Source organism: Clavelina lepadiformis, chromosome 4 (genome assembly GCF_947623445.1).
Source record: "Clavelina lepadiformis chromosome 4, kaClaLepa1.1, whole genome shotgun sequence".
NCBI lineage: Eukaryota > Metazoa > Chordata > Ascidiacea > Aplousobranchia > Clavelinidae > Clavelina > Clavelina lepadiformis.
The window spans coordinates 21,588,937-21,601,913 of record NC_135243.1 but is presented as its reverse complement, the minus strand read 5'-3'; the positions used below and the strand labels follow the sequence as shown (position 1 = coordinate 21,601,913).

The 12,977-nt window shown below is 33.7% G+C and overlaps 4 protein-coding genes across 5 annotated transcripts; 2 read left to right on the top strand and 2 right to left on the bottom strand.

The window, feature by feature from the left end:
• Positions 1–671: 671 nt before the first annotated feature.
• On the bottom strand, positions 672–1,746 carry LOC143453040 (L-xylulose reductase-like). Its single transcript, XM_076954192.1, has 4 exons — positions 1,561–1,746; positions 1,308–1,418; positions 1,139–1,175; positions 672–894 (listed from the first exon to the last, which is right to left on the bottom strand). The coding sequence occupies exons 1-4, from the start codon at positions 1,730–1,732 to the stop codon at positions 672–674; spliced, it is 543 nt and encodes a 180-aa protein (XP_076810307.1). The 5' UTR covers positions 1,733–1,746.
• A 1,033-nt stretch (positions 1,747–2,779) lies between these two features.
• On the top strand, positions 2,780–4,403 carry LOC143453039 (uncharacterized). The gene is made up of 5 exons (XM_076954191.1): positions 2,780–2,915; positions 3,012–3,127; positions 3,235–3,271; positions 4,017–4,070; positions 4,327–4,403. Exons 1-5 carry the CDS (start codon positions 2,858–2,860, stop codon positions 4,401–4,403), a joined length of 342 nt encoding a protein of 113 aa, XP_076810306.1. The 5' UTR covers positions 2,780–2,857.
• Positions 4,404–5,528: 1,125 nt separating this feature from the next.
• Positions 5,529–8,280, top strand: LOC143453185 (ficolin-1-like). The gene is made up of 6 exons (XM_076954368.1): positions 5,529–5,918; positions 6,034–6,185; positions 6,265–6,361; positions 7,232–7,328; positions 7,405–7,472; positions 7,545–8,280. The coding sequence occupies exons 1-6, from the start codon at positions 5,870–5,872 to the stop codon at positions 7,787–7,789; spliced, it is 708 nt and encodes a 235-aa protein (XP_076810483.1). The 5' UTR covers positions 5,529–5,869; the 3' UTR covers positions 7,790–8,280.
• A 2,313-nt stretch (positions 8,281–10,593) lies between these two features.
• LOC143452292 (putative oxidoreductase TM_0325) lies at positions 10,594–12,749 on the bottom strand. Of its 2 annotated transcripts, XM_076953200.1 has the most exons (7): positions 12,612–12,749; positions 12,148–12,281; positions 11,936–12,070; positions 11,761–11,857; positions 11,508–11,618; positions 11,344–11,380; positions 10,594–11,103 (listed from the first exon to the last, which is right to left on the bottom strand). In XM_076953200.1, the coding sequence occupies exons 1-7, from the start codon at positions 12,646–12,648 to the stop codon at positions 10,881–10,883; spliced, it is 774 nt and encodes a 257-aa protein (XP_076809315.1). In that variant the 5' UTR covers positions 12,649–12,749; the 3' UTR covers positions 10,594–10,880. The 2 variants fall into 2 exon arrangements, with proteins under 2 accessions (XP_076809315.1, XP_076809316.1); XM_076953201.1 differs by lacking the exon at positions 11,508–11,618.
• Between the last annotated feature and the right edge of the window lie 228 nt (positions 12,750–12,977).

The window sequence follows — 12,977 nt, the reverse complement described above, 5'->3', positions numbered from 1 at the left end:
ATAAGGTTTATTGTTTTTTTTTCTATTGATTTAGCACATTTGTTCCAAAACTTCTGTGTCGGAGTCGGAGAGCAAGATTTCCAGATTATAAGGGTAAAATGCATAGAACAATCCCGTTCCTTGTTGTTTTGTGTCGGATAATAGGGATTCCGTTGTTCGGGTTGGGATTAACGAGGTCTGAATGATTGTGCCTTGCTACAAGATTTTGCCCTAATTTTAAAATCACATTCGCCTTGCTGTTTGGTAGCCATACGCAACTAAAAGAAAACAGACGTTTGGTGACAGTTTTTGATTTACAAAAGTTTGGTACAAATTTTGCGTATAGTCTGCCGAATACGCATTTCAGTACCAGGAAACTTTGCACAATTTGGTTTCCGAGTAAACATGATTTTAGATATTTTAATAAATACATTAATGAGAGCAGAAAGAGCAGATATATTAATGTTTTAAATCTGCTCTTTACAAATTTAACATCAAAGCTGACATTGTTTACCTGGACAAAGAGGAAGTTATCTGTATATTTCATAGCATAAGTGATCTGTGGGGCTGTCGGCTCTATCATTATAACAATAAATCAACACTCTACCATCACACGCAATAAATTCAGATAATCCAAATGCAAAGTTTTAAAATCTTAACTAACGAAAAGCCAATGGAAGAAAAACAATGAATCATTGACCCGTAAGCGCACGTCCACCGTCCACTTTTAAGCAAGACCCTGTGATCATTTTTGCTCGATCAGATGCTAAAAACAATATGGCGTCGGCAATCTCGTCAACCTGGATGTTCCTGTTGCCTAGCGGATGACATTTTTCGTCATTTTTGAATTCTTCCAAACGTCCGTTAGGATCAGGAATCCAGTTGTTTAAGATGTTAGTATGACATAATCCGGGACTGAAAGATGTAAAATTAAATAATAAAACTACAGTACTGTGGCAAGTTGATACAGTCACAAAGATAACAGCATTTAAAGCTTGTATAAACTACCCTCCTGCTTGTACATTAGCCTATTGTATTTGAAGCAAAGCACATCAAATGTCATACCTTTAATTAATGCATTGCACTTTTAGTCAACTTTTGTTACAAACATTACTACAAATTACATAAATGCGTTGCTTTAGCAATAAAATGAACTTACTTTACTGCATTCACTCCAATTTCATACTTTGCTAGCTCTAGAAACAAAACTAAGTTAGTTTTACATAACTGAATATTCTTATAGCCTAAGTGATATAATTTTAGAAATATAGGATACAGCCAAAAAACTTTAAATTATCCACCATAAAAGCGCTACAGAATATACTTACCTAGAGCAGTAGTTTTCGTAAACTGATCTAGTGCTGACTTTGTCATACCGTAAACCAGAGAATTGACGAAATGCATCTCGCTGTCGATGCTAGATACATTTACCACGTTACCTGATATCATTATGAAAATATGTTCGTTTCAAAAATATTGAAAACATAGTCTACGCTTCGTCGCCAATTACGATTGACTTAATACTGTGTTTAAAAGATACCTCTCCTGAAAATGAATACTCATGATAATGCGTTGGTTTACCTTTGCTTTTCTTCAAATACGGAAGGCAAACTTGTGTGAGATAGAGAGGAGCTTTAACGTTTACATTGAAAGTGGTATCGAAGACCTGCAAATTTGTCTGAAGTGAAGATGATAAATGATTTATGAGGAAAAGATTCAGGAAACTTTGGTGAATATCATAGACATCATACATTAGCAACACCTCCACCGAAGAGTATTGCAACGAAGTGTAGCAACTAAATACCGTCTGAGGCCCATCTGATGCTTACAAATGAACAACTGGTGATTACAAATGCATCCCCTTTTAACCCTATCCTAACCAGGCTCGCGACTTTACTATTTTAACTAGGTTGTGGTCGACCCTGCACACACATTTTCAATCGTTAATTACTTGAAAACTATACGTCGTAAACTGATCGGATTTTTACAGATTAATAGCAAAAACATCTGGCTTCCTGTATATATCATAATTGTAAAACTAAAGAAAGTACATTTAGTGTAAATTAAGTATTTCTACAAGTGATATTTCTAGAAGTTTTTCTTGTTTCGCCACGCCCCCGCTGTGCGGAAAACCAGCTGACTGCGAGAAGAGAAGACAAGAGAATAGTTAGTCGAGTTAGTGGTGCGTAAATGAGCAAACGAAAACGATACGCTTCAATGCTGAGAGGGAGCAAAATTATGAAAATATGACAATATCTCAAAAATTACAAAATCCAACTTTATAAAACAAACATGGACAGATAGCTGAATATTTTTTAGGAAAAGTCACCAAATTTCAAGTTTCTACAGCGAACAATGCAACTGTACGCAACGTTTGCTGTGACTGTGTGCAGGGGAAGCCAAAGCCTAGTTAGAATCGGGTTAATATACTTGTATAATGATACAGACTTGGCGATATTTTTAATTGCGTCAAGGATGTCATTTGAATTCGGTTTCGAAGAAACATGAGATGGACGTTTATCTGCATAATAAAAGCTAAATGTGGATAACAATAATAAAAGGAAACTGTAGCTGTACGTGAATGCTGCCTCGATATTGTACGGTGTCAAGTTTCACAGATAAATTTCCCAGCTCCCAGATCGCCTCCCAGCTTGTTGATTAGCATTAATGAAATGTTTATTATGGAAATTTGCTTTTTAAAATTAAACTATTAGGCTAACAATGGCAGCTTGTCTATAAAAAGTCGTAATTATCTTTCGACATAAGCACAGGCGAAACTTGTCTCATAACGTTTGTATTACTTATGAGCACGGTTTGTTGATATTTATTAGTTCTTTAATCACCAGCATTACGAAAAGTTATGTAAAAGTTTGTCGAAATGAAAATGCGTAACGTGGATGAACAGGAGAACGTTTTCGAAAACAATACTGTTGATCGTAAGTTGTCAACCCAATGCTGGTTTGTACACGGGTTTATGTTTTACTTTATATTTTGTAATGATATTAGAACTTTAAGCAAATTACTTTTTATAGCACAAATTCCTAGAAGGCCCCACAACAAAAAAGGAAATAAATGGATAATTGCTGCGACTTTGGTTGGCGTTTTCACCATTGCATCAGTTGTTTTAGCGACTGTGGGTTACACACAGGCGAGTCTATTAGAAACTATATATAAGAAATATGACAAAAGGATGTGCTCTATCGGGCATAATGAGGTCCAAACAACAAATGTATCAGTTCTATTTTATGAATGCAGGTGCAACAGCTACATGATGAAACTTCTCGGCTCAGAGGTAAACCTTAAATTTATGCAGTTTTTTTGAAACTTATTTAGTTTTTAAACTGCTGTTTTTTTTTAATTTGGCTGTCTTGAAAATCTATTTAATTATTTTTTGTCTAAATTACTGTTGAGCTTTTCGGGCGTATAAGTTATATATTAGTAGTTTGCTTTTTCCGTAGTTCTCATTATGTTAAACATTTGCTACTTCATTGTAAGAACAACTCATATTATAAATCTTTGATTATAATAAGTTGAGTTCTTGAGCAAGAAAGCAAACAAAGGGAGACCAAGTTTACAATTAACTAACGTTAATTAACCGTTTTACTAGCCACACTGTAATTTGTTTCAGATATTTCTTTTGTTGTAAATTGTAACATTACTTTAAGCTACAATAAAACTAATGTTTACACAGACGGGTCAGCCCATTCTGGATATTTGTTGGTTGAAGCTTTTTGAAATATTTTATGTAGCATAGTTGCATATTCCGACTGAGCGAAACTTTCCTTGTAATTATGAGTTCAATTGTCATCTATTTAATTGAGCATACAACCGATACTCATTAACAACGTGACAACATGAACTAGGAACAAACAAATGAACATTAACAAGCCCGAAAGTGACTACTAATTACTAACGCTAACATATACTGATAAAAGTCTTTAGTTGTCAAGTTTTTGTATGCTGGCAAACATAATAAAATTTTTATTTTGTTCACAAAATTGAAAAGCCAAAGTAATATAACTTTAATTCTATTACAGAGAGCCTGGCGAATTCTCAACGGCAGCAGTCTGAAGCCATTGGATTTGTATCAGGTTGTAGTTCAAAAATCCGCTAAGCAAAATTTCTTAATTCAATTTCCGACTATTTATTCAAGAATAAATTGCATTCAAAAATTAGATATTATTTTTGTTAACAGAAACAAGCCGTGCAAATCAATCCCAGTAAAAATATGGTTGATTATGTTATTATTTTGCCTTTTAAATTTTTATGCTGTCAAACGTAATAAATTTTTTATTTTTCTTCACAATTTTGAAAAGCCAAAGTAATATAATTTTAACTCTATTACAGAGGGCCTGGCGAATTCTCAACGGCAGCAGACTGAAGCCATTAGAAATCTATCAGGTTGCAGTTGTAGCATTCGTTAAGCAAAATGTCTTTATTCAATTTCCAACTATTTATTCAAGGAAAATATTGCATCCAAAAATTAGATGTTGTTTTTGTTAACTGTAACAAGTCGTTCAAAGTAATCCCAGTATATATATAGTTGATTATGTTATTATTTTCCTTTTAAAATTTTTTGTGCTTGCAAACGTAATAAAATTTTTAATTTTCTTCACAATTTTGAAAAGTCAAAGTAATATAACTTTAACTCTATTACAGAGAGCCTGGCGAATTCAAAACGGCAGCACACTGAAGCCATTGGAAATCTATCAGGTTGTAGTTGCAAATACAGACTGAGCAAAATTTCTTAATCCAATTTCCAACTATTTATTTTAGGCAAAATTGCATTCAAAAATTAGATGTTGTTTTCGTTAAAAGATACAAGTCGTTTAAATCAATCCCAGTATAGATATAGTTGATTATTTTATTCTTTTGCCTTTAAAATTTTTATGCTGGCAAACGTAATAAAAATTTTAATTTTCTTCACACATTTCATTAGCCAAAGTAATATAAAGTTAATTCTATTACAGAGAACCTGGCGAATTCTCAACGGCAGCACACTGAAGCCATTGGAAATCTATCAGGTTGCAGTTGCAAAAATCGGCTAAGCAAAATTTCTTAATCCAATTTTCCAACTATTTATTCCAGGAAACATTTGCTGTCAAAAATTAGTTGTTGATTTTGTTAACTGAAACAAGTCGTGCAAATCACTCCCGGTATAAGTATAATTGATTATGTTATTATTTTCCCTTTTAAATTTTTATGCTGGCAAAGGTAATAAAATTTTTTATTTTCTTCACACATTTCATTAGCCAAAGTAATATAACTTTAACTTTATTACAGAGAACCTGGCGAATTCTCAACAGCAGCAGTCTGAAGCCATTGGAAATATATCAGGTTGCAGTTGCAAAAATCGGCTAAGCAAAATTTCTTAATCCAATTTTCAGTTATTTATTCTAGGAAAAAATTGCATTAATAAATTAGATGCTATTTTTATTAACAGAAATGTCGTGCAAATGAGTTCCAGTATAAATGTAGTTGATTATGTTATTATTTTCCCTTCACATTTTTATTTGTACTTGCACGTATTAACAATTGTTTTTTTTAACTACAAAGTTTAAATCAAGCGCACATGATTGCAAATTGTCTTCTCATAGATTTTAGTGTTTATTTACCTTGTTAATGTAGATAGGAATTCAGAGCATTGAATTTTCACAAATCAACACATAAATTCTTTTTCGTGTTTAAAACAATTTTACACAGACAACTTCTTGAAAGTAACTCAGAACTTAAAGTCATAAAAGTACTCTAAGTACCACAAATACGAATAAGTAATTACTTAATATTGAATATGTTGCAAATTGTTGAATTTGTATGAAGTTTGTGTTTGTTTAGGTTTAATCTTTCATGTAAATTAAAACTTATATTCACGCTGAATATAACAGATAAAATGACCGAGCTAGGACAGAAGTTGGACAATGCCATAAGACAAATTACAGGTAACACTTGCACACGTCGCTTTATAGACCAAGCGCCAATCAATAATAAATGCTTAATAGAAAGCTCCATGTTTTTTACTGTATACTGAAAATATTTTGCAATTTCTTGTTTTAGGAGAAATTGCGATTGTAAAGTCTTTCCAGGGTCAAGACTGCAATGACGTATTTGACAATGGATACACCGCGAGTGGGATTTATACAATAAATGTCGGTGGTAAGGCCACGCAAGCATTTTGTGACATGGAAACAGACGGAGGCGGTTGGACTGTAAGTTCAGCAAATTTCATGAGCACAGATCAGATGAAGTTTGCAAATGTTTTACTTTTCACTAAGCATACCTGCTTAGGTTTTTCAACGTCGTTTCGATGGAAGTGTTGATTTTTATCGAAACTGGACTTCTTACCAACAGGGATTTGGTAGTTTAAATGGAGAATTCTGGCTCGGTTAGTTCTGTTCTTTTAGAAAAAATTGTAGGTTAAGGAACATTTTTGTTGCAAAATGTTCTGGTTATCTGTCTGTGCCAATATATTGCAAATAATACAAAAATTGTGAAGCATCTTCTTGTATGTGCAGAAAGGAACATGTTTTTGACCTTTGCTGTAAGATTATGATGCTTTGCCTATGACTTTTTGCCTAGGCCTAATTTAGTATACAGTGTTGAGAAGATTAATCCAAATTTTGAAACTTTAAATTTTGTTAAGTAGAGTGGTTTATAATTTATATCGATCGATTTTTATTATTCTTGTTATAAACAAAACCCACACCACAATTATTTATGCTGGAACAACATTGATTAAATACGTTTTTGTCGAACTCTTCTTGTAAAACATGCCATGTGCTAATCAATTTTTTTCTGTACTAATACTTGCTCAAACTTCATATTATGTATTATACACACATTGTTCACAAAATGACATGGTTTGTACTAATTTCTATAGAATTAAAATCATGGTTTTTGATGATATTTGAGGTTTGTAGTAAATCTAAGACGCTTTTACACACATTGTCTTGTTGTCTATGACTATGACTATGTATCCAACGTCTTTGGTTATTTGAAAAATGATTCAAAATTCAAAAATTCAAAAAAATGCAATGATCACTGCATAGGGCTAAGTTAAAAATTGCAATAATATTATAGTTTTCTGCTTTAAGATACTAACTCGGTTATTCCATGATCTATCCAAGCACACGTTTGTATAACTTTAATCCAAAGTTATAATGACGTAAGAGAGAGGGTGCGTTAAAAACACAAGCAATGTTGCATTTTTATTATGTTTAACAAAAAAGGGAATAATCATTTTCTCATTATTAAGGTTTGGATTTACTCCACCAACTTACAGCCGGTGCAAGTTATAAACTGCGTGTGGACTTGGAAGATGCTGAAAATAACACAGCCTATGCCGAATATAAGTAAACATCACATAAACAGGATATATCGATATTCGGTTTAAATGACGTATTTAGATAAATTTTTCCGTTGTTATAGGACATTTATGGTTGGTCAAGAATCATCAAATTATACATTAATTGTTGGAGGATATAGTGGAACTGCAGGTAAAATAAAACCGATCACGGACTGTCGTATTAATCAATCGTCATTATTGTAATGCGATGAAAGTTTTGTAGGTGACTCACTGGGTAATCACAACGGCAAACAATTCAGTACCTATGACCAAGATCATGACCGGAGTGGTATGAACTGTGCAGTTGAACAACATGGTGCTTGGTGGTATATTCATTGCCATAAAAGCAACTTAAATGGAGAATATCTCACACCTGGAGAGCAAAACGGCAGGGGATTGAACTGGTATTACTGGAAAGAAACTTGGGAGTCGATGAGGAAAACTGAGTTGAAGATCAAACCAGTTTAGGAAACGATTAATAACACCAGCTTGTGATCCTTTTAATAGTTATTTAGTTTGGTTTGTTTATTCAATACTTTAAGTTTACAAAAGCCAACATTTTCATAAGCTGATAACATATTTCTTGATCTTCATGTTACAAACTTCATGTTTCTAGATAATCCATATAGTAGCTGTCAAGTTTATTTTATGCTTCTTAATAACGTCACGTGGCCAGTGATTTTTGTATGTATTTGTGATTTTTGTAGTTTGTTGAATTGGTCGCCCTTGTTTTACGTTCAAGCACTTTCATTCTATTAACAATTTTGGTTTAAGTTTTCATTTGAAATTTTCATTAAAAATAACAACAATGATTTTTACTGAAAACGATAAAAAACATTTTGAAACTGTATTATTGAATGATTACCGCTAAACCATCGAATGGTTCATGCCATGTTTAGTGTCTTAACATGATTTAGCTTCATTTTCAATGAAAGGTTGAAAAGTCTGTAGTTTGCAAGTTTTGCTGTAAATGATGTTTGTTGTTTGTTACGATCAAAATACACTAAGTCACATGTTATTTTTGTATTTTTAACAGAACATGGTCGTAGCCTCATGTCACTAAACCGTGAAGTTTCACTGCAATAATTTAGACCTGGAAGACTGGACTGTCTTGATACTCAAGCAAAACTTCAATATAAGTTATTCTGCGAAACAAAAATACTCATTAAATTACTATAAAGTTACGTATTTACGTAGCGGCAACCATTTTCGCAGTTCGTCTGACAAACAAGTTTGCGTGACAACACATTACCCGTTGGTATAGGACACCGCTGGTTGAGTGTATTCTTTATGGTATATCATACTATCAGACAGAAAGATGTTAAAGGTAATTGTTGCTAAACGGAGGAAAAATGTCTCAAAACTTTCGCTGTAACTACACCATACTGGCAGCTACGTGTAATTGCTGCATATCTGTCGTAATTTGAACTGCAAATTTTGCTGTGTAGCAAGATATTTACAATGAGTGAATTATTATCAGACGAGAATCAAAAAAACTTCTCCTCACTCAAGCAATCATTAAGAACACAATATTTTGGTGTTACCATTGCACATAACGCTTTAACTCATTTTGAATAACTCTGGCTTCGGTTTTGCTGTGACAATGTAAGATTTTATTTGCAAACAGAGTGAACTGAATGTTTTTCAAAGAGACTTAATTTAGGTTTAAAGTTTTGGTTTTAACTTTTTATACGACTGTGTGGCGTCAGCTCAAAATCAAAACTAAGCTTTGAGTAATAAAAACGAGCAGTCAGACCTCGTTAATCCGGACCAGTTTGTTTCGCCACAAAATGTCGATTTATCGAGGTTTCCAGATAATTTGAATCAAAACAATAATAGGGCGAAAGTTGTCGTAGTGAATATCAGGCAGTGCTGCTGAACTGTGGTTGTAGAGCTACTGTACTTGACCCTCAAGCCTATTACAGAATCCCAGGAGTCAAACTGCTGCTTTCATTGCGCATAGAATATTGGCTATTATTTTCGTTATCTACGATAAACGCACAAATACTTGCATTCACAACCATTCTTTTCGTTCCGTACTTTAAAATCTGGTTTATTGGATTTTCTTCTATTGATTAGCGCATTTGTTCCGTCTGTGTCCTAGCCGGAGAGCGGGATTTCTGGATTATAGGGTAAAATGCATAACAAAAACCGTTCCTTGTTGTTTTGTGTCGGATAGCGGGGATTCCGTTGTTCGGGTTCGGATTAATGAGTTTGAATGATTGTACCTTGCTACAGGATTTTGCTCTAATTTTACTTTCAAAGTCACATTTGCCTTGCTGTTTGGTAGCCATTTACAACTGAAAGAAAACAGACGTGTGGTGACAGTTTCCGATTTACAAACGTTTGGTATAATTTTTGCGTATAGTCTGCAAAATACGCATTTCAGTACCAGGAAGCTTTGCACAATTTGGTTTCCGAGTAAACATGATTTTACATATTTTAACATAGTGTATATATCAATGAGAGCAGATATATTAATGTCTTAAACCTGCTCTTAACCAAGTTTAACTTAAAACCCTGAGGTTACCTGGACAAAAAGGAAGTTACCTGTATATTTCATAGCATAAGTGGCCTGAGGGGCTGTCAGCTCTATCACTATAAGTTGCAAAGGAAGAAAATTAAAAAGCTGAAATTTTTTACCTACAACGTGAGTGGTTTTTGTCGATTTTACGTTTTTAGATGAAAATTTAATTTTTCACCAAATATATTGTCTAGTTAAAGGATGATATGTTTGTTATGACCTCCACTCGCAAAACATTACGTTTCAAACTTATGCACAGAACATGTTATTGTTGTTATGGATTGTTTGCACGGAATTACATTTACGTATTTCGTTGTTTACTCTTTATACATAAAGACACTGCTATCTCATAAGGGAACCCAAAAAATATAAAATGTTAAAATAAGATTAAAGATTTCTTAAAAACTTTGTTAATTTTTAATGTTTGAACATTTAAACTCGTAAAAAGTGTCATAAAAAAATGTGTAACAGAAGCTTTGCTTCAATCATAAAACATAATTTGGCTTCCGGTTAATTTCACCAAGCCCAGTTATTCTTACTTTTGAAATGTTAGTATTTTTTCATTCTTCATCTTTACTGTTATAGCCCATTGTGCGTTTTTTGTTGTTATTTTTGCGTTAAGTAAATTGCGTTATATTTTTTTTGTTCATCCCTTGTAGCTTTATTTTTTAAAATAGAATACTAATTGTTCATACGCTCGCCTACAGTCTTTAAAGTACAACTTTGCATGTTTTAAGCCTTTTAGGGTTTTGCTTTTTGAGGCGATGAACACGATTTATACGAACTTCTTCTTACAAGGAATCATAAAAATGTTATTCACATATCGTTCTTTTGAGAGGTTGAACGAAAAGATTTTGTGAAAGACTATAAGACAATGAGGTCACCAATTTTCTTATGATATAAGTCAATCTTTCGTGATCCATTTGCAATTAACGTTGGCTGTTGAGTTCATCACATGCAATAAATTCAGACAATCCAAATGCAAAGTTTTAAAATCATAACTAACGAAAATCTAGTGGAAAAAAAAACAATAAATCATTGACCCGTAAGCGCACGTCCACCGTCCACTTTTAAGCAAGACCCTGTGATCATTTTTGCTCGATCAGATGCCAAAAACAAGATGGCGTCGGCAATCTCGTCAACCTGGATGTTCTTGCTGCCTAGCGGATGAAATTTTTCATCATTTTTGAATTCTTCCAAACGTCCGTTAGGATCCGGAATCCAGTTATTTAAGATGTTAGTATGACATAATCCGGGACTGAAAGACGTAAAATAAATGATGAAACTACAGTGGCACGCCGATACAGTCACAAAAATAAAAGCATTTAAAGCTTGTAGAAACTAGGCCTACTCACCTGCTTGTACATTAGACTACCATATTTGAAGCAAAAAACACCAAAAGTTAATCCACTAATGCATTGCACTTTTAGTCAGCTTTTGTTACAAACAATACTACAATGAATTTAAATGCTTTGCTTTAGCAATAAAATGAACTTACTTTACTGAATTCACTCGAATTCCATACTTTGCTAGCTCTGAAAACAAAACTAAGTTAGTTTTACATAACTGAATATTCATATAGCCCAAGTGATATAGTTTTAGAAAAATATACTCAATAACCTTTGGATTAACCACAATAAAAGCGCTACAGAATATACTTACCTAGAGCAGTAGTTTTCGTAAACTGATCTAGTGCTGACTTTGTCATACCGTAAACCAGAGAATTGACAAAATGCATCTCGCTATCGATGCTAGATACATTTATCACGTTGCCTGATATCATTATGAAAATATATTTGTTTCAAAAATATTGAAAACATAGGCTATGCTTCGTCGCCAATTACTATTGACCTACTACTGTGTTTAAAAGATACCTCCCCTGAAAATGAATACTCATGCTAATGCGTTGGTTTACCTTTGCTTTTCTTCAAAAACGGAAGGCAAAGTTGTGTGAGATAGAGAGGAGCTTTAACGTTTACATTGAAAGTGGTATCGAAGTCCTGCAAATTTGTCTGAAGTGAAGATGATAAATGTCATGAATTATGAGGAAAAGATTCAGGAAACTTTGGTGAATATCATAGACATCATACATTAGCAACACCTCCACCGAAGAGTATTCCTGCGTTGTTCACAAGGATGTCAATTTGGGCAAATTCTTTTATCACCTCCTTTACAAGTTCTTTAATATCTGTTGGCTTTTCAAGATCAGCGATAACTTCCAAAACCTGAACGTTGATAAAAACAGAATAAAATTTTATGGGGTTGCCATAGCCCACAATTCGTTTGAAATTACAATATTTACATGATTTGCACCCAATCTGCGGCATTGTTCTCCAATTTTTGCCAAGTTTTCTTTATTTCTGCCGGTAATACAAAGTGTCACTTGGCATTTAGCAAATGCTTGAGCGGTTTCCGCACCAATTCCACTTGAAGCTCCTAAAAAGGCGATTGATTTAGGCTGTGTGACGTTATAATTTCTTGGTTTGGTTGGAACCACGCATAGATTTCTCGCGAGCAAGTTTTACGTTTCTTTAACTTAGCTTTAATGGTTTGTTTGCTCAGTTGACTTTATACTATTTTGGATTTTGTCCACTCGACCGTTCGGCTGTGCTGTTAAGTTTAATAAATGTAAAATCCGCTCGCAAAAATCTGTGTGTGCATTCCACTCCAACGTTTTATTTCATTGCACATTAGTCAAACCCAAAATCTTTTTCCTATTCATGAAAATTGGCTAAAAATGACGCAACTTCTGTACATTGAACACACCTGTGATTAAAACAACCTTTGACGAAAACTTGTTCATCTTGACTGACGATAAAACATTCACGGTACTTTCAGTAACCTTAGCTAAAAACTGATTATTGCGAGCCCTACCGACAATATAATACAAAAACTTTACAGGAAATTGTTACAGTTCGTTAAACTCTGTATTGGTGTACTCTGCTCTGCGATCGGTATCAGTTTTCTCGACTACTTGTTTGCCTGTTTATGCTAAATAAGCAATGAGCATAGCGTGTGAAGTTGTTACCACAGCGAGGGAGAAATTTTTCTTTCTTCATGACGTTAAGTAGAGCAAACAAAGATGGCGGAAGCTTTACGTGACAGTTAACAACATGTAATGCAAATCTATGT